At 44.7% G+C, this 22,364-nt stretch overlaps 1 protein-coding gene across 3 annotated transcripts in view; it reads left to right on the top strand.

Annotated features, from left to right (window-relative positions):
- Positions 1-22,364, top strand: part of TSPAN4 (tetraspanin 4) — a 603,434-nt gene that overhangs the window by 386,971 nt on the left and 194,099 nt on the right. For 2 of the 3 annotated variants that reach the window (XM_044269835.1, XM_044269836.1), the window contains one exon: positions 7,948-8,027. In XM_044269835.1, the coding sequence (XP_044125770.1) occupies positions 7,965-8,027 (63 nt within the window). In that variant the 5' untranslated portion in view covers positions 7,948-7,964. Of the gene's footprint in view, positions 1-7,688; positions 8,028-22,364 lie in introns of those variants that run through there. The other variant, XM_044269834.1, reaches the window with a different exon arrangement.

Genomic DNA, 22,364 nt, shown 5'->3' with positions numbered 1-22,364 from the left:
GTAAAATAAAAAATACGAATTTTCGTTAATCAAATTTTACGAAGTTCTACGTATTCGCGAATATGGTGCTATACTATATGAATGCACAGGCCTTTGCCTCTCTGTTCTGGGGACAAGTGTAGATATTTGCATTTGCGTTAATAAAATCGCCTTACGAAGATTCGCAGCTCAATTCAATCACTAATGTATGAATGCAAAGCCCTTTGCCTCTGTTCTGGGACAAGTGTAGATATTCGCATGTGCGCTAATAAAATCGCCTTACGAAGATTCGCAACTCAATCACTTTCTAGGGAATGTGAGACTTTTGGGAATCAATCGAGATACAGTGGGGGGTGATGACAGTAGTTGACAGAGTACAGATCAATGTAATCTGTAAGGTGGAAAGTAAAATAAAAAATACGAATATTCGTAAATCGAATTTTACGAAGTTCTACGTATTCGCGAATATGGTGCTATACTATATGAATGCACAGGCCTTTGCCTCTCTGTTCTGGGGACAAGTGTAGATATTTGCATTTGCGTTAATAAAATCGCCTTACGAAGATTCGCAGCTCAATTCAATCACTAATGTATGAATGCAAAGCCCTTTGCCTCTGTTCTGGGACAAGTGTAGATATTCGCATGTGCGCTAATAAAATCGCCTTACGAAGATTCGCAACTCAATTCACTAATGTATGAATGCAAAGCCCTTTGCCTCTGTTCTGGGACGTGCCGATATTCGCATGTGCGCTAATAAAATCGCCTTACGAAGATTCGCAACTCAATTCACTAATGTATGAATGCAAAGCCCTTTGCCTCTGTTCTGGGACGTGCCGATATTCGCATGTGCGCTAATAAAATCGCCTTACGAAGATTCGCAACTCAATTCACTAATGTATGAATGCAAAGCCCTTTGCCTCTGTTCTGGGACGTGCCGATATTCGCATGTGCGCTAATAAAATCGCCTTACGAAGATTCGCAACTCAATTCACTAATGTATGAATGCAAAGCCCTTTGCCTCTGTTCTGGGACAAGTGTAGATATTCGCATGTGCGCTAATAAAATCGCCTTACGAAGATTCGCAACTCAATCACTTTCTAGGGAATGTGAGACTTTTGGGAATCAATCGAGATACAGTGGGGGGTGATGACAGTAGTTGACAGAGTACAGATCAATGTAATCTGTAAGGTGGAAAGTAAAATAAAAAATACGAATATTCGTAAATCGAATTTTACGAAGTTCTACGTATTCGCGAATATGGTGCTATACTATATGAATGCACAGGCCTTTGCCTCTCTGTTCTGGGACAAGTGTAGATATTCGCATGTGCGCTAATAAAATCGCCTTACGAAGATTCGCAACTCAATCACTTTCTAGGGAATGTGAGACTTTTGGGAATCAATCGAGATACAGTGGGGGGTGATGACAGTAGTTGACAGAGTACAGATCAATGTAATCTGTAAGGTGGAAAGTAAAATAAAAAATACGAATATTCGTAAATCGAATTTTACGAAGTTCTACGTATTCGCGAATATGGTGCTATACTATATGAATGCACAGGCCTTTGCCTCTCTGTTCTGGGACAAGTGTAGATATTCGCATGTGCGCTAATAAAATCGCCTTACGAAGATTCGCAACTCAATTCACTAATGTATGAATGCAAAGCCCTTTGCCTCTGTTCTGGGACGTGCCGATATTCGCATGTGCGCTAATAAAATCGCCTTACGAAGATTCGCAACTCAATTCACTAATGTATGAATGCAAAGCCCTGTGCCTCTGTTCTGGGACGTGCCGATATTCGCATGTGCGCTAATAAAATCGCCTTACGAAGATTCGCAACTCAATTCACTAATGTATGAATGCAAAGCCCTTTGCCTCTGTTCTGGGACGTGCCGATATTCGCATGTGCGCTAATAAAATCGCCTTACGAAGATTCGCGCCTCAATCACTTTCTAGGCAATGTGAGTAAGATCTGAGCTGTTGGACCTTTGGGAAACAATCAATTATATGTGTACTGTAATTTTGTGGGGGGGGGAAAAAACAAAAAACGAATATTCGTTTTTACGAATATATAGCACTATATTCGAAATATTCGCGAAATCGCGAAGTTGCGATATTCGCGAAAAAAATTTGCTTTTCGAATATTCGCGCTCAACACTACCCAGCACCCAGGCAGAGGAGAGAGGTCCCGTAACAGACAATCTGGCTTCATGTCAGCAGAGAATCAGTCTGCATGTCATAGCAGAGAATGAGGCTTCACGTCAGCCACCACTGCAACAGTCCATTGGCATATATTTAGGCCCAGCACCCAGGCAGAGGAGAGAGGTCCCGTAACAGACAATCTGGCTTCATGTCAGCAGAGAATCAGTCTTCATATCATAGCAGAGAATCAGGCTTCACGTCACCCACCACTGTAAGAGTCCATTTTCATAAATTTAGGCCCAGCACACAGGCAGAGGAGAGAGGTCCCGTAACAGAGGATCTGGCTTCATGTCAGCAGAGAATCAGTCTGCATGTCATAGCAGAGAATCAGGCTTCACATCACCCAACATTGGAACAGTCCATTGGCATATATTTAGGCCCCGGCACCCAGACAGAGGAGAGGTTCATTCAACTTTGGGTAGCCTCGCAATATAATGGTAAAATGAAAATAAAAATAGGATTGAATGAGGAAGTGCCCTGGAGTCCAATAATATATGGTTAAGGGGAGGTAGTTAATGTCTAATCTGGACAAGGGACGGACAGATCCTGTGGGATCCATGCCTGGTTCATTTTTATGAACGTCAGCTTGTCCACATTGGCTGTAGACAGGCGGCTGCGTTTGAGGCCTAGTATTTAGGCGCTGGGTGACCGGTATGGATTTAGTGACAGAATTAGACTTGGAAATGCACAGTAGCGTGTGTGTGAAGTTATTCTGAATGACCCTATGTGCACCTTGAATATTATATACCCTTTTAGGGATAGATTTCAAATAGCTCTGATATAGCAGAAACCACTAAATTATGAAATTGCTAAATTGGGAATTGTATTTCAACCCAGAACAAGAAATGTGCTTGAACGGACACTAAATAACTCGCCCAGCTACAGCACTAACGACAGATTTAGCTGGATATGAATTTGAGGCCTAGTATTTAGGCGCTGGGTGACAGGTATGGGTTTAGTAACAGAATTAGACTTGGAAATACACAGTAGCGGGTGTGTGTGAAGTTATTCTGAATGACCCAATGTGCACCTTGAATATTATATACCCTTTTAGGGATAGATTTCAAATAGCTCTGATATAGCAGAAACCACTAAATTATGAAATTGCTAAATTGGGAATTGTATTTCAACCCAGAACAAAAAATGTGCTTTGACGGACACTAAATAACTTTCCCAGCCACAACAGGACAGCGTTAACGAGAGATTTAGCAGGATATAAATTTGAGGCCTAGTATTTAGGCGCTGGGTGACCGGTATGGATTTAGTGACAGAATTAGACTTGGAAATGCACAGAAGCGTGTGTGTGTGAAGTTATTCTGAATGACCCAATGTGCACCTTGAATATTATATACCCTTTTAGGGATAGATTTCAAATAGCTCTGATATAGCAGAAACCACTAAATTATGAAATTGCTAAATTGGGAATTGTACTTCAACCCAGAACAAAAAATGTGCTTTGACGGACACTAAATATCTTGCCCAGCAACAACAGTACAGCGGTGGGTAACGAGAGATTTAGAGGGAATTAAATTTGAGGCCTAGTATTTAGGCGCTGGGTCACCGGTATGGATTTAGTGACAGAATTAGACTTGGAAATACACAGTAGCGGGTGTGTGTGAAGTTATTCTGAATGACCCTATGTGCACCTTCAATATTATATACCCTTTTAGGGATAGATTTCAAATAGCTCTGATATAGCAGAAACCACTAAATTATGAAATTGCTAAATTGGGAATTGTACTTCAACCCAGAACAAAAAATGTGCTTTGACGGACACTAAATATCTTGCCCAGCAACAACAGTACAGCGGTGGGTAACGAGAGATTTAGAGGGAATTAAATTTGAGGCCTAGTATTTAGGCGCTGGGTCACCGGTATGGATTTAGTGACAGAATTAGACTTGGAAATGCACAGAAGCGTGTGTGTGAAGTTATTCTGAATGACCCAATGTGCACCTTCAATATTATATACCCTTTTTGGGATAGATTTCAAATAGCTCTGATATAGCAGGAACCACTAAATTATGAAATTGCTAAATTGGGAATTGTACTTCAACCCAGAACAAAAAATGTGCTTTGACGGGCACTAAATAACTTTCCCAGCTACAACAGGACAACGGTAACGAGAGATTTAGAGGGATTTAAATTTGAGGCCTAGTATTTAGGCGCTGGGTGACAGGTATGGGTTTAGTGACAGAATTAGACTTGGAAATACACAGTAGCGGGTGTGTGTGAAGTTATTCTGAATGACCCTATGTGCACCTTCAATATTATATACCCTTTTAGGGATAGATTTCAAATAGCTCTGATATAGCAGAAACCACTAAATTATGAAATTGCTAAATTGGGAATTGTACTTCAACCCAGAACAAAAAATGTGCTTTGACGGACACTAAATATCTTGCCCAGCAACAACAGTACACCGGTGGGTAACGAGAGATTTAGAGGGAATTAAATTTGAGGCCTAGTATTTAGGCGCTGGGTGACAGGTATGGGTTTAGTGACAGAATTAGACTTGGAAATACACAGTAGCGGGTGTGTGTGAAGTTATTCTGAATGACCCTATGTGCACCTTCAATATTATATACCCTTTTTGGGATAGATTTCAAATAGCTCTGATATAGCAGAAACCACTAAATTATGAAATTGCTAAATTGGGAATTGTACTTCAACCCAGAACAAAAAATGTGCTTTGACGGACACTAAATATCTTGCCCAGCAACAACAGTACAGCGGTGGGTAACGAGAGATTTAGAGGGAATTAAATTTGAGGCCTAGTATTTAGGCGCTGGGTCACCGGTATGGATTTAGTGACAGAATTAGACTTGGAAATACACAGTAGCGGGTGTGTGTGAAGTTACTCTGAATGACCCTATGTGCACCTTCAATATTATATACCCTTTTTGGGATAGATTTCAAAGAGCTCTGATATAGCAGGAACCACTAAATTATGAAATTGCTAAATTGGGAATTGTATTTCAACCCAGAACAAGAAATGTGCTTGAACGGACACTAAATAACTCGCCCAGCTACAGCACTAGGGACAGATTTAGCTGGATATAAATTTGAGGCCTAGTATTTAGGCGCTGGGTGACCGGTATGGATTTAGTGACAGAATTAGACTGGGATATGGCCAAAAAATGAACAGACTATTGCTGGTTAAATGCACTTGGTGTGACAGCTTCACCCTGATGTAGGCTTTAGCCAAAAACAACCACACCATTGAGGGTTAAATGCACTTGGTGACAGGCGCAGCTTGCCCCTGATTTTGTATATGGCCAAAAAATGAACAGACTATTGCTGGTTAAATGCACTTGGTGTGACAGCTTCACCCTGATGTAGGCTTTAGCCAAAAAACAACCACACCATTGAGGGTTAAATGCACTTGGTGACAGGCGCAGCTTGCCCCTGATTTTGTATATGGCCAAAAAATGAACAGACTATTGCTGGTTAAATGCACTTGGTGTGACAGCTTCACCCTGATGTAGGCTTTAGCCAAAAAACAACCACACCATTGAGGGTTAAATGCACTTGGTGACAGGCGCAGCTTGCCCCTGATTTTGTATATGGCCAAAAAATGAACAGACTATTGCTGGTTAAATGCACTTGGTGTGACAGCTTCACCCTGATGTAGGCTTTAGCCAAAAAACAACCACACCATTGAGGGTTAAATGCACTTGGTCGCAGCTTGTGCTGGCGCACCACAAGACACAAAATGGCCGCCGATCACCCCAGAAAAATGAGACTGACAAACGGTCTGTGCAGCCTAAAAACAGTGAGCAATTGAGGATCAGCAGCTCAATGATCCACAGCTGCAGATCGATCAGTTAATCAAGTCCTTTGGAGGAGTTAATCTGCCTAATCTAGCCCTACTGTCGCAGCCGCAACCTCTCCCTACGCTAATCAGAGCAGAGTGACGGGCGGCGCTATGTGACTCCAGCTTAAATAGAGGCTGGGTCACATGGTGCTCTGGCCAATCACAGCCATGCCAATAGTAGGCATGGCTGTGATGGCCTCTTGGGGCAAGTAGTATGACGCTTGTTGATTGGCTGCTTTGCAGCCTTTCAAAAAGCGCCAAGAAAGCGTCACAAAAGCGCCAAGAAAGCGACGAACACCGAACCCGAACCCGGACTTTTACGAAAATGTCCGGGTTCGGGTCCGTGTCACGGACACCCCAAAATTCGGTACGAACCCGAACTATACAGTTCGAGTTCGCTCATCCCTAAACATGATGTCTTAAAGAGAGAACGTATAGTGAAATGCACGCTGCTTTTCTTGGAAATATGTCGGTTGTAGGTTGATGTGTACATACCGGGCAGCTCCACATGTTACTATGAATACTATGGTAATAGTCCCCCGCCCTTCCTTTCCTTTCACCCACATCTTCCCCCACAACCCTGATTGAAGTTGATGGACATATGTCTGTTTCAGCCTTTTAGAAGCTGACATGCAGTGACGCTTGCAGTCTTGAATCGTTATGTAGACCATGTGTTGTGAGCATTATATCTTCTGGGGAGGGCAGAACTCTTGCCTTATGTGAACACATCCCTATCTCTGTTATAGCACGGTGTGATAATGTCCCCGGCAATGATAATTACAGCCTCAGTGCCTACAGTTTCTATATTACTGTTATAGAGCGTTCCCGCTAGGAGAAAGGCGACTGTATTAAGCAACCAGCAAGTAAGGTCGTGACAAGTTCTATCTGCTCTGGGTTCCTTATTGATTAGTTAACCAGTTTATTGCTGGGATTAGGTGGGTGGGTGGGGGGGCAACTGCAGAGCTTTCACCAGTTTTCGTTCACCCATGGCTGGAAACTGTGATGATGGACCAAGATAAATTTGTGATTGGCTGGGAAGGGGGAAGCATCCTTGAGAGAGTGAGAGTGCTGAGCATGCATAAATAAGGCTGTAGGAGAAAATCTCTTCCCTTCTCTCTCCTCCTCTCTCCTTCTTCTGAGTGGACCACAGAGAAACTGCTTCTGTGCATGCAGAGCCGAGAGAGAGAGACAGGAAAATGTCAAAAGGGAGGGGGAGATACAAGGAGAGAGTGAAGCATTATCAGTGAGAGATGAGAGCAGTGTGAATGAAGCAGGCGAGAGAGGATCCAACAGGACTGTGCGGGAGAAGAGCAGATTAGTCCTGCCTGCTGCAGCAGGACGCGGGGGACATGCCACCTGCAGCCTTCTGGCGCCCAACAGCACGGCTGCCCTGCATGCAGACATGAGGTGGAGGCCAGAGGGGATGTTTCTAAGTCACTGGTTTAGGGATTTTCTCTGTTTGGGGCAGCTGCTGGCATGGCCGCTTTTGCTGAAGACTGGTGGATAGAGTGGCACTCCGAATCCTAACTCTCGCCCAAAAAAGTGCTTCTTCTTTCTTCAAACTCTTCTTCTTGTAATGGGACACATTTGCCATTGGATGGATTGATTTAGTTTAGAGGGTCAACCCTTCTACCTGCCAGTTTTTAGTCCTCCCCTCCCCTGCCCCCCTGAACTTGTGCACCCACCTGCGCCATGAGACGGTCGAGCACGGATGAATCTACTTACCATCGCAGTCCATCCCTGGACAGCAAAGACTACTCTCTTCCCAAAGGTGGTGCCTTCCGGCGCTATAGCAGCCTCTACGGGGGGCAGTTTGGAGCATCGGCAGGTGGCTCTTTTTTTGGGTTTCACACCAACCCCGGTCCAAAAGCCACCAAATCAAAGTACACCTCACCAAAGGGCAACAAGTACGTGGTGTTTTACCTGGATCTCTCCTTCATTTTCCTCCTAGAGCTGAAGAGGTGCAGGATGGCACAGAACTGCCTGCAGTGTATGAAATATCTCATGTTTGTCTTCAACCTCCTCTTTTGGGTAAGTTCCTGGGGAGAAATGGGAGGGGAGGGGGGATCTGAAATTGCCTTAAATGCCCATGTGAGCTATGCTGTCAATTGCTTGTAACTGACTTGTCTACTGCTTGAAATGTCTTTCTTGTGAGTTGCCGACTCTGTGAATTACGTGGTTAGAGCTTATGCCTTCAAAGTAACCAGATTTGCTTTTTTAAGGTAAAAGTGAAGATACCGTATTTAAAGTGTTCCAATGTCTGCCACCCTGCCGGCTGTCACTTACCAGAACATACCTGCATTGGGTCATCTTCACAGAGAGTTCTTTTAGCCCTGTAGTGTCCTCAAGTTTACTGAACATCTGCCTCACTTTAGCTGATGTGAGGATGAAGTGCAGTAAACCCATCCAGATATTGGTGCATGTTGTATCTCATCTCTTTCTATGTTTCATGGACATTGCATAAAACATCCACAAATTCACTTAAAACTAAAAAGAACCCTCGATTCATTTTTAAATGCTGGATCTGGTTACATATGTCAGGGCTGGAAATATTCATCGCTTAGTTGGCTTTAGAAGACCATAACAGGTTCTCCTTCTGTCCCAGGTTTGTGGTTGTGGATCTATCAACACGCTCAACTGGACTAGAAATAAAGCTAAAAGTTGTATTTCTTATTGTTCCCAATAGATAGAAATCATGATCCCCCTGGGAGGGAGGTGTCAGGTTCTTGCCTTTAAAGTTAATTATGGACTGTATGTTCCAAACTTCTCAGTCCTTTCCTCCTCAGTGACCCCATGTGCACGCCATCCAGCTGATATTCTCCTTGCAGTTCCGCTAGCCTGGTTCTATCACCGCCATCCATTGTATTCCTGTGTGTGTGTCAGATAAAACTCCCTGCATGTATAATAACCGCTGCATTCACCGCTGTGCCGTAGCCCTGAGTGCTCTGCTACATTGAGGTGTAAATGAGTTTGCTGCCCTTCAATTCCAAAGCTGTTTGTGTTGCAGTACCAGGCAAGTAATATGTCTTCTGGCTGCGATATGTGTACAAGATGGATTGACACAAGCCTGATAAGAGCTGTCAGGGTTTTAATACCAGTTTTTAGGTTTTTTTTTTATGCTGATGAATGTTGAATTCAACCTATCAATGATGGTACACGTCTTTTTCTTTCTATAACCTGTCATGCCGGTTTATGACTACTCTGCTTGGTGGATCATTTGGCCCATAATTGTATTGTGATTGAAACTAGGAGATATTTCTTAACATATGTAGCGATGAAAGCTGAGACGCTCTCTGGATAATGCAGTAAATGCTCTGGATTATGATTCCTGCCAGTAGCAAATGTGCCCCATAAGTCGTCCTGGGACATGCAGACCACAGTCCTGATCTGTCCATCTCCAGACTCCACCATCAGATCTACAGTAGGTTACCCGCAGCAGCTTAATATATACAGTGTGTATGCAACATATCTATTTGTCACCTCTCCTGACATGTCTGTTGTAGGAAATAATTGGATTCCACTTGAATTCCAATTCTATAGCTTTTATTCTTATGGCTCTGTGTTGTACCGTTCCTCTGTTATCCCTGATAGAAGTTTATGAATAAAGATTTAACGGAGTTACACCAGTTAAACAACTGTGCAGGGACTCACCTCCAACTGGCAACACCTAGTTGCACTTATATAATGCAGTTCCAACAGGAATGATAGAGGAATGGCACAACATAGAGACATAAGAATAAATGCTCCAGAAGTGGAATACAATTATAATAGAATAGATGATCCACAGTTGGTATTGCCTAGGGAACACAAGTAGTTACTAAAACAGACATGTCAGGAGAGGGGACACATCCTCTTTAAGTAGAATCTGTCACCATGAAATTCACCATTAAACCGGGCACAGTGCCTTGTAGGGCTAGCTCTGCTAAATGCTAGCTCAGCTAACCTTTTAATCCATATGCAAATGAGCATTTAAATAAGTATTCCAGTTAGCGAAAGTTATCCCCGTGGAGCAACCCTGAAATGGACGGAGCAGCTGGTCAGAACTGCGCACTGCTGGTCCATTCATTTCTATAGGACCCCTGGAGATAGCTGAGTGCTGTACTTGGCTATATCCTGCACTCCCATAAAAATAAATGGAGCTGTGTTAGGCGTTTCTGACCAGCCACTCCGTCCATTTCTGGAGGGTTACGGGCGCCTTTATTCCCATGATCAGTAGGGTTACCTGCCTAGCCATCTCAATTAGGCCTTTGTCAGAGTTGCTCCGATCCCTAAGGCTCCCAAATGGTGCATTGATGGACTCAATGTGCATGAGCCTTCAGTGTCCTGGGGACCTGCCCATCGGTCATCTTTACTTGGACCACTCATGGTAGATGCATGTCAGGAATACCCCCTCAAAATCTGATGCTTTGGAGATGCAGTGTCCCAGTTGTCTAGCCATCACAATGTGGCCTTAGGTAAAGCTCAGATCCTTAACACTCCCGTACACATTAGTGTATTGTTCACCAAACCCACCACGAACAGTGGATTCAGGTGGCAGTCTAATGCGTATGGGGAGCCGCAGATGATGTCAGGGGAGAAAAGGATTGAGCAAAGTGAATATTTTTGTGGGATTTTGTTCTACCATGAGATAAGCCATTGCCAGATGATGTCGGGAGAGAAGGGTCGAGCAAAGTGAATATTTTTGTGGGATCCTTTTGTTCTACCAGGAGATAAGCCACCGCCAGAAGTGTCTGGTAGCATCTTTCTTCTCTCTCCCCACGGACAACACATACATGCTCGACCAAACCAAATGTGTATGTGGGAGTCCAGATAGATAGCTGTTGGAGAAACAATTGTTCAGGCGACAGTCAGTGAATGTGTATGGTTGTCTTAACTCTTGCCAATATTTCCTGCTTTAAACACATCAACTTAAAAAAATGACTGTTCACTTGCTGACTGATATATCCCACCCATTGGCCTAGGTCCCATTGTAATCAGATAATCAATGTTTTTCACTTCTCCTGTGGTTTATTGTTATGGATGATCAATGTACAGTACAGACCAAAAGTTTGGACACACCTCATTCAAAGAGTTTTCTTTATTTTCATGACTATGAAAATTGTAGATTCACACTGAAGGCATCAAAACTATGAATTAACACATGTGGAATTATATACATAACAAAAAAGTGTGAAACAACTGAAAATATGTCATATTCTAGGTTCTTCAAAGTAGCCACCTTTTGCTTTGATTACTGCTTTGCACACTCTTGGCATTCTCTTGATGAGCTTCAAGAGGTAGTCACCTGAAATGGTTTTCACTTCACAGGTGTGCCCTGTCAGGTTTAATACGTAGGGATTTCTTGCCTTATAAATGGGGTTGGGACCATCAGTTGCGTTGTGGAGAAGTCAGGTGGATACACAGCTGATAGTCCTACTGAATAGACTGTTAGAATGTGTATTATGGCAAGAAAAAAGCAGCTAAGTTAAGAAATGAAGGTCAGTCAGTCCGAAAAATTGGGAAAACGTTGAAAGTGTCCCCAAGTGCAGTCACAAAAACCACCAAGCGCTACAAAGAAACTGGCTCACATGCGGACCGCCCCAGGAAAGGAAGACCAAGAGTCACCTCTGCTGCGGAGGATAAGTTCATCTGGGTCACCAGCCTCAGAAATCGCAGGTTAACAGCAGCTCAGATTAGAGACCAGGTCAATGCCACACAGAGTTCTAGCAGCAGACACATCTCTAGAACAACTGTTAAGAGGAGACTGTGTGAATCAGGCCTTCATAGTAGAATATCTGCTAGGAAAGCACTGCTAAGGACAGGCAACAAGCAGAAGAGACTTGTTTGGGCTAAAGAACACAAGGAATGGACATTAGACCAGTGGAAATCTGTGCTTTGATCTGATGAGTCCAAATTTGAGATCTTTGGTTCCAACCACCATGTCTTTGTGCGACGCAGAAAATGTCTGGTTCCCACCGTGAAGCATGGAGGAGGAGGAGTGATGGTGTGGGGGTGCTTTGCTGGTGACACTGTTGGGGATTTATTCAAAATTTAAGGCATACTGAACCAGCATGGCTACCACAGCATCTTGCAGCGGCATGCTATTCCATCCGGTTTGCGTTTAGTTGGACCATCATTTATTTTTCAACAGGACAATGACCCCAAACACACCTCCAGGCTGTGTAAGGGCTATTTGACCATGAAGGAGAGTGATGGGGTGCTGCGCCAGATGACCTGGCCTCTACAGTCACCGGACCTGAACCCAATCCAGATGGTTTGGGGTGAGCTGGACCGCGGAGTGAAGGCAAAAGGGCCAACAAGTGCTAAGCATCTCTGGGAACTCCTTCAAGACTGTTGGAAGACCATTTCAGGTGACTACCTCTGGAAGCTCATCAAGAGAATGCCAAGAGTGTGCAAAGCAGTAATCAAAGCAAAAGGTGGCTACTTTGAAGAACCTAGAATATGACATATTTTCAGTTGTTTTACACTTTTTTGTTATGTATATAATTCCACATGTGTTAATTCATAGTTTTGATGCCTTCAGTGAGAATCTACAATTTTCATAGTCATGAAAATAAAGAAAACTCTTTGAATGAGAAGGTGTGTCCAAACTTTTGGTCTGTACTGTATATCCTCCATGTTTGTGTCATAGTTTTTTTCACTGTCTTCACAGGAGAACTCCACAAATCATTATGGTTATGAACTAAAATGTAACGTGGTCCATATGGACGAATATCCACCTAATTCCTCTTTATTCCCCCACCACTACAACTGGTCCATTAATGACCCATTTTTCGCCTTCTGAAAGCTTGTTTAGGGTATGTCCACATGAGATGTAATTTGTGGTGGCAAAATCTGTAGGTCACATTCAGATTTGTTGCAGCGGGTTTCGCGGCATGGATTGCAAATGGTGGAATCTGCAGTGGAGATCTGCAGCATAAATTGAAATTCTGCAGATGTAAAATCCACACCGCAGGTCAGATTACACTGTAGATTTTTTTTCCTGGTTCTTTAAAATCTTATCTACTTTGCTGATAAATGTAAAATGCAGTGGATTGGCCACAGATTCTCAAATCTCTGGTGCCAAATCCAACATGATTTTAGTCCCACGTGGACGTTCTCCTGAAGAGCATGATGATCACACTAGGGTTTACTATGAAAGTTGTCATGTTTTGAACTGCAAGGGGTTTCTGATCTGGTTTCTCTTGTAACTATGACCCGTTCCCTCTCCAGTGTATTCATCAAAAGGGCCCTATCATGTAGAGATGGTTAGAAGTCATGTCAACAATATCTAGTTCTAGAAATGAGAAATGCAATGTCTGCCTTGTGTATTGCAGCATTAATGCTTTGGATGCTATATTCTTTGCTTATTTCTGTCATTAAAGGGGTTTTGTAGTTTGTATTAACACCCCTTAAAAAAATCATTTATGAAAGTAGCTGTAATTTTTGTAACATTTCTTTTACTTTTATTGCTCCTATCTTCCATTCTTCCGCAGCTCTTTCCTGTGATTTTATGTCCATAGGCATGGTACTGTGTATGTAACTAGCTGGCTAGGAGGAGCTATAAACTAGCTGGGTGTGGTTAAGGGCGGTGGACCTTTGGCAAAAAAGGAGAAGTGCATTCTGGGTTTGGTTGGATAGAACAACAGGAAGTACTATATACAGCAGGGATCAGCAACCTTCGGCACTCCAGCTGTTGTGAAACTACAATTCCCAGCATGCTCTATTCATTTCTATGTGAGTTCTTAGAAGAGGAGAGTAAGTATGTATGCTGGGAGTTGTAGTTTCACAACATCTGAGGTGCCGGAGGTTGCCTACCCCTGATATACAGGAGGTAAACAGAGGGATTGGTTTACATGGTCAAAATGGGTCAGGAGAGCAGTGGTGTAATGTTGGTTGCTAGCGGCTGGGGCAAGCTAAGTAATGCACCACCTAACCTGTGGAAACCCCCTTTTTTATAGAACCATATCCCACACTATACTAAGACCAACATTACAGATAATAACACTACATAAAGGCTGAATAATACTGTTACCCCATTGCCACATAGGGTCAGAATATTACCACAATACTAATAGTGAATAAAAAAAACACTATATCAAACCAGCACTATATCCTCCCCAGTGCCATCAGCTGCTCCTCCCCAGTGCCATCAGCTGCTCCTCCCCAGTGCCATCAGCTGCCCCCTCAGTGCCATCAGCTTCCCCCCCAGTGCCACCATCTCCCAATCCTAGCCATGTTGCTAGCGCCAGTGAAATAAAATACCTTGCCGCTCCACAGCGCGCTTACGTGCACTATATCCTGACGATGTGTCAGGAGGACAGTGCAGCGCGGTGCGGGCCGGCGGTTGAAAATGGAGAAGTGAGTAATAGCAAGAGCTTCACTCGCACTCCATGGTCACATGACACAAGCGAATCCTTGATGCAAAAAATTTGCATTGAGGATTTTTTTTGTGTTGAGTTACTCGATCAATCAAGTAATCATTTCAGCCCTACTGCCAAGACCACAAACACTTATTACCACCTCACAGTGACTGAAGATTAAACCATACTGATACTGGGGGTCTTGTTCCCCAGTTTGATGAAGCGCCCACTTTTTTTTTTCTCTTTGTGAATGCCAGAGATAGCTGAGTACAGTGCTCATATAGAGAATGACTCAGGCGGGGCAGGGCACATGTCCGACCTGCCACTCCATCAGATTAGTGGAACAGGACCCCTGCTCTTGGGATCAATTGGGTTTGCAACAGTCAGACTCTGACTTGATCACTTAGTTATCCCCTATCTGGCAGCACAACCCCTTTAATTCATACCTACTCCCTATTTAGGACCCAGTGCAGCCCCCAGCCGGCCCCACCTAGCGCCAGAGTAGACTACTTGGCCGGGGCCTAAAAGGGGATTGGGAACATGAAGGATTATTACTGTGGGGGCCTAACTGGGGTCTGCATAGCAGGACAATAGACTCTGCCCATTTTACTAGTACTAGTAAAATTTCCAGGGGCCTGCTGTGCAGACTCCACTTAGACCCCCACAGTAATAATCCTCCTTATTAGGCCATTTGCAATCCTCACGTTGGGAAAAGTTGTCTAGAAAAAAAAAAATTCTGGTTGGCAACCCTGCCCAGTGTCTTCCCCCTGCATGAATCTGCAACATGAATTACATTGGGATACATCTATATAGTAGTGAATTGAAAAAGAAATATCCTAAAAAAAAGTTGTACAAGCAGTAGGGGGGTGGGATTTATTCTGCGTTGGCACATATCAGCCAATCAGCATGCATCGGTCATAAAGTGGCGACTTTGTAAACTTTAGGGGTGATCAGTGCTCCTAGCGTCGATCCGTGCTGATTTGAAGTCTGGTTAGCCGATATACATTTCATTTGACATGTAATATTGATTTCACATATTAAAGCGGCTTTGTGTTCTCTGCAGGAAGCATCTTGTGATCTTATTGTTAAGACCAGTGTGTACCTAGGAAATAGTTATCTTGTGTATTGTAGCATGCCCCATTATTGCTGTTAATTAACTTCTGACTCTCGTCTGATCCAAGGCTTAGATTAAATGTCCCAGGCAGTGGCATTATTCTGTTAAATTGTATTTTGATCCTTATTCTACATGAATAATTTAATTTGATGCAATTAACCAGTTTTTTTTATTTATTCCTGAGCAGCACCTGATGGCATAAATGCTGTTTGCACAATACATACAATGTAATACACGTTGTACTTACAAGTAATAGGAGCCATCCGGATGCAGAGAGGGCAATCGTTATCTCTATACAGTGCTGCGTCTTAGGGGAGTAAAAGGCAAATGGAACCTAAGAAGTCTTCAAACTCTTCAATTTCTAGGCAGAACCTTCCCCTTACTCAAGGGTCTAGCAGGAATTAACTTACCTGGAGAAGCCACGTGTGGCCATACATTTCCTCATTCTTCATTTGTGGCTTTGTGGTTTGGGTTGTGACCTCTTAGACACAGATTGCCTGAGTATATTGGGGATATTTCTTTAAAGGGAACCTGTCACTGAGTATTTTGTGTATAGAGCTCAGGACATGGGTTGCTAGATGGCCGCTAGCACATCTGCAATACCCAGTCCCCATAGCTCTGTGTGCTTTTATTGTGTAAAAAAACGATTTGATCCATATGCAAATTAACCTGAGATGAGTCCTGTCCCTGACTTATCTCACATACAGGACTCATCTCAGGTTAATTTGCATATGTATCAAATAGGTTTTTTTTACACAATAAAAGCACACAGAGCTATGGGGACTGGGTATTGCAGATGTGCTAGCGGCCATCTAGCAGCCCATGTCCTCAGCTCTATACACAAAATCCCGGTGACAGGTTCCCTTTAAAAAGTGAAAACATTTTTCAGTGTTATTATTATGTTGGTTCTGCCTCTGGTCATTAGGTTACTGAGAGCAGTTACTTAAAATAATGAATGACCCAACTATATGGCGGGTGACAGCAGGGGCATAGCTAGAAATGACTGGGCCCCATAGCAAAAAAAGATTATGGGCCCCCCTCCCGGATCTCACACCCCCACATACCTCTCAGACCTCCCACCCCTTCCAGAGCTCCCACCCAAACACCCCTCAAGTACCTCCCACCCCAACATCCCCACATTCCTCCAAGACTTCCCACCCCCACACCCATCCTAAATCTCCCACCGCCAGTCCCCAGATATAATGGTCCAGACATCAAGTGTCCTGCTCCCCAAATTTTTTTAATGGTTTAGACCTTGGAGATCCTGCGGCTCCCCCCTCAATAAATTGGTCCAGACCTCCAGGGTCCTGCTCCCCCCTAAATATAATGGTCCAGACCTCCAGGGTCCTGCTCCCCCTCCTCCCCAGATATAATGGTCCAGTGTCCTGTTCCCCCCTATATAATGGTCCAGACCATACCTCCAGGTCCTGCTCCCCCTTCTCCTTAAATGTACTGGTCCAGACCTCCAGTGTCCTGCTCCCCCCTTCTCCTTAAATGTACTGGTCCAGACCTCCAGGGTCCTGCTCCCCCCTCCTCCCTAGATATAATGGTCCAGGACTCCAGAGTAAATTTTACCAGTCCCAGAGTCAGCCAGCCCTCACCTCACAGCCACTTGAACGTCTGCGAGCCCACACTCCAGCAGTGCTGCCCGGCCCAGCAGCACGCAGCTTCGCTGTACGCTCCGCCTCTTCCACTTCCGGCCAGTAGGACTGACGCCCAGACTGGGAGCGGGACCACTCCCTCTCCTCACTGCAGGTACGCCTCTCTGCCTCCGGCCACCCCCTATCGCACTGCCCACAGCCTACAGGCCCTGCAGATAGCACTTTCTCTGTCTGTCCTGGAGGGGCCTGCGACCCCTGTAGCTATACCACATGAATAAAAAAATATATAATAATCCTCAGCAGGCAGCCCGGGCCCCCAGTGTCGTAGGGCCCCATAGCCATTGCTATGGCTGCTATGGTGATCCCTACGCCCATGGGTGACAGTCTAGAACAGACTCCATAGAATGGAGTAATCCCCGACTGATTTTAGAAAGTTTTAGAGCAAATTTGATTTCATTTTTCTAAACTCAAACTTATCATCTCCCCGCACCACTTTTCTGGCTTTAAAAAGTGACAGACACCGCATTTGCAACTTTTTAAACACCACCAAATTTTGTATGGCGTTTTTACGTCCATTTTTTCAAACAGAGGGTTGGGGGGGGGGGGGGGGGGCAGTGCCAGAAAGCCAGATACATTTATCTTAATTTGTGCCAATTTTCTGGAGCAAATGATTGAATTCTGCAGCAGCTCTGATTTCATACTGGCCCGCCAACTGCTAGAGCAAGGATCGGCAACCTTCGGCACTCCAGCTGCTGTGAAAGTACAACTCTCAGCGTGCAAACATGCTCGGCTGCTCCTCTAACTCCCACAGAAGTGAATGAGGCATTCTGGGAGTTGTAGTTTCTGAACAGCTGGAGTGGCGGAGGTTGCTGATCCCTGTGCTAGAGGATGCACCTCATTTATGACAAGGCGTGCTCCTCATCATCAATTAGGCTCATCCTCCGGCAGCTCAGGAGATTTCAAAGACCGGCGTAAAATAAGGATCTTGTAATCTCCCTCAAAGTGTGAGATATCCGTAGAAGTGGTTTATAAACACATTACTAAATCATTTCCTAATCATGTCATCATTGCAAAAATATTCAACTAGTTGGAAGAGGTCATAAAGTGAACATTAGATCGTATGAATGTATTGCGTAGAATGTGATGACAGATAAAAGCATTCTGTGTATAGAAAATTTATGAAATCCTGCCGTGGTGAACCACAGTCTTCCAAGCTGGAAGTTACTATGAAGCCGGATTGGCCTCCCCCGTCCATATTCTTTTCCATGGTAAGTGATGCATTACAGGTTTTCACCTTAGTTTGCCGTTAAATGGCTTAAAGTGACAGACACTTTTCAATGCTAGAAATGTCCTCTAAACAGTTGTCGCTTCTCCTCGGCACTTTTCAGGTCATACAAAGTGTATATACAGTATCAGCAAGTGGAGGCCATTAACTAAGGGCCATAGACCTTACAGGGAAATTTCCCGGTGGGCCGATGCCCAGGGGGCCGTCTGGGCCCACCTCACGGCCGGCCAGTGGAAGTTTTTGGGGATGTATTTTGTGATGGACTGTGGTATTTGGCTCTGTTGGGGTGGTATAATGTGCCGCAATATGGTATTGCTGGCCCTGCCTTCCATCAATTTGTACCCAACTACAAAACGGGGCCACTTTAAGTTCCCAGTCCACCCCCTGCCATGAAAACATAAGAAATCACATCCCAGTGTAAAGAGCATATAATTATATGTGTGCTGTATCCTAAAGCATGATGGGAGTGACGTTCAGAATAAAAGAAATACTATTTTTTTATATTTTATGGCTTTTTACTATGCTATCAAGGAATCTATGGTCGCTAGAAAGGCTCTTTAAAAAGTACCTGCGGTGAGAATAATGATTACAGAGAGGGTGGTCTGCTGTATGCATTTAAAGTACAGCTTTCTATCACTTAAATGGTTAATCCTCCCTGGATAAAACCTTTCCGTATGCTCAATTAGTGCATATGAATGTCATAGAGAAGGACCCTGTTCAGGACCTCTCTCCATAGGCAGATTTACTAGAAAGTGTCACAGTGCAATATGCATTACGTTATGTTTTGCCCGAAGAGATTGCCCCCCTGCCCTCCTATCAGTTATATTAGGTTACTTTCACATCTACCATACGTGACGTGTTTTAGGGCTAAATTAGCGCAGCAGCTAAATGTGCTGTTGTATTAGATGGCATGGTTTCAAAGGCGTCCCATTAATCATGGCTCTGCCTGAAAATCTGTGATTCATTTTTTCCATTAAAAGCAACTCTAGAAATTGTTAATATCAATTAGTTACTGCAGAACGACCGAATGATGCGCATGCCTTACCGCCACTGGTACTCTTAAAGCGGTATTCCCATCTTAAAGGCTGTTATCCAACCCCTATAATGCACCCAAAAATGCCCGGGCACTTCATACAGGTTAAACTGACCCCGCTCCCCAGCACCCACGTCGCTCCTAATGCCCCCACGACCGCCGCTGCATCTGCCTTGTTGAGCGGATCAAAACATCTGGCGACGAGGGGGAGGCGGTTCTTTGTCAGCCAATAGCAGGCCACGATGCTAGGCAGGCTTGTCCCCGTTGCGGCTTGCTATTGGCTGCCCACCCCACCCCCGTCGCCGGTTGTTTTGATCCGCATGATGGGGAGATGCAGTGGTCGTGTGGGCATCAGGAGCAATGCGGGTGCCGGGGAACGGGGAAAGTTTAACCTGTATGAGGTGCCTGAGCATTTTAGGGGTTGGAATAGTTTTACTTTATTACTGATAATCCATGTGACAGATTTCCTGTAAGGGGATCTTTGATAGATTTCACTTGATAAACTGCTTGTATTAATCAGTAGATCTACAGGTGAAACTCGAAAAATTTAGAATATCGTGCAAAAGTCCATTTATTTCAGTAATGCAAATTAAAAGGAATTGCATTAATGCAGCTTAAAATTAGAATTTTGTGAAAAGGTTCAATATTCTGGGCTCAAAGTGTCACACTCTAGTCAGCTAATTAGTCCGTACCCCCTGAGCAAAGGGGACCTCAAAATTGTGACTTTGGGGTTTCATAAGCTGTAATCCAAATCCTCCAAATTATAACAAATAAAGGCTTGAAATATCTCGCTCTGCATGTAATGAGTCTCATATGTTAGTTTCACCTTTTACGTTGCATTACTGAAATAAATGTACTTTTGCACAATATTCGAATTTTTCGAGTTTCACCTGTAATGGACCAGATGAGGCTGGGGGCTTACTTTGAAAATCCCTGTTAAAATGGCTGTATAAGGCCTCATGCACACGACAGTATTTTTTCACGGTCCGCAAAACAGGGTCTGTTGGTCCGTGATCCGTGACCGTTTTTTCGTCCGTGGGTCTTCCTTGATTTTTGGAGGATCCACGGACATGAAGAAAAAGTCGTTTTGTTGTCCGCCTGGCCGTGCAGAGCCAAACGGATCCGTCCTGAATTACAATGCAAGTCAATGGGGACGGATCCGTTTGACGTTGACACAATATGGCGCAATTGCAAACGGATCCGTCCCCATTGACTTTCAATGTAAAGTCAGGAGTCCCTTTTATACCATCGGATCAGAGTTTTCTCCAATCCGATGGTATATTTTAACTTGAAGCGTCCCCATCACCATGGGAACGCCTCTATGTTAGAATATACCATTGGATTTGAGTTACATTGTGAAAACTCATATCCGACAGTATATTCTAACACAGAGGCGTTCCCATGGTGATGGGGACGCTTCAGGTTAGAATATACTACAAACTGTGTACATGACTGCCCCCTGCTGCCTGGCAGCACCCGATCTCTTACAGGGGGCTATGATACGCACAATTAACCCCTCAGGTGCCGCACCGGGCGCTCCTCCTACTGGTAGGTGACAGGTCTGTGCGGCGCATTGCTTAATGATCTGTCACTTACCAGTAGGAGGAGCTCCCGGCCGGTCACAGACAGCGCAGCAGCGAGCAGGTAAGTATGATGCTTCTCCGCTGCCACCAATGATCGGGGGGGGGGGGGGGGAGGCTGCACACTGTGCCACCAATGAGTTAAATACAATAGAGGGAGGGAGGGGGGGCCGCACACTGTTCCACCAATGAGTTAAATACAATAGAGGGGGGGGGCCGCACACTGTACCACCAATGAGTTAAATACAATAGAGGGAGGGAGCCGCACACTGTGCCACCAATGAGTTAAATGCAATAGAGGGGGGGCGGGGGGGGCGCACACTGTGCCACCAATGAGTTAAATACAGTAGAGGGAGGGAGGGGGGGGGGCCGCACACTGTGCCACCAATGAGTTAAATACAATAGAGGGAGGGAGAGGGGGCCGCACACTGTGCCACCAATGAGTTAAATACAGTAGAGGGAGGGAGGGGGGGGCGCATACTGTGCCACCAATGAGTTAAATACAGTAGAGGGAGGGAGGGGGGCCGCACACTGTGCCACCAATGAGTTAAATACAGTAGAGGGAGGGGGGGGGGCTGCACACTGTGCCACCAGTAATATAAATACAATAGAGGGAGGGAGGGGGGCCGCACTGGCCACCAATGAAATTGAAACTGGGGAGGGAGGAGGGTCTGCCCCCTGCTGCCTGGCAGCCCCTGATCTCTTACAGGGGGGATATGATACGCACAATTAACCCCTTCAGGTGCGGCACCTGAGGGGTTAATTGTACGGATCACAGCCCCCTGTAAGAGATCGGGTGCTGCCAGGCAGCAGGGGGCAGTCATGTACACAGTTCGTAGTATATTCTAACTAGAAGCGTCCCCATCACCATGGGAACGCCTCTGTGTTAGAATATACTGTGGGATCTGAGTTTTCACAAAGTGAAAACTCAGCTCTGAAGAAGCTTTTATGCAGACGGATCTTCGGATCCATCTGTATGAAAGTAACCTACGGCCACGGATCACGGACACGGATGCCAATCTTGTGTGCATCCGTGTTTTTTCACGGACCCATTGACTTGAATGGGTCCGTGAACCGTTGTCCGTCAAAAAAATAGGACAGGTCATATTTTTGGGACGGACAGGATACATGGATCACGGATGCGGCTGCAAAATGGTGCATTTTTCGATTTTTCCACAGACCCATTGAAAGTCAATGGGTCCGCGAAAAAAAACTGAAAACGGCACAACGGCCATGGATGCACACAACGGTCGTGTGCATGAGGCCTAATCCATGTGGAAAGTTTCTCAACTTCTAAACTCAACTAACTAATCAGCTGCAGCTTGTAACGAGCAGTGCGAGATTTTAGCCGTGGGGGAGGAGGTGCACTTAAAGGAATAGGTCAGTTAGACCTCATGCACACGACCGTTCTGT

This window comes from Bufo gargarizans, chromosome 10 (assembly GCF_014858855.1).
Source record: "Bufo gargarizans isolate SCDJY-AF-19 chromosome 10, ASM1485885v1, whole genome shotgun sequence".
Taxonomy (NCBI): domain Eukaryota; kingdom Metazoa; phylum Chordata; class Amphibia; order Anura; family Bufonidae; genus Bufo; species Bufo gargarizans.
Note: the sequence above shows the minus strand (reverse complement) of the source record. Positions and strands in the feature narration are given on the sequence as shown.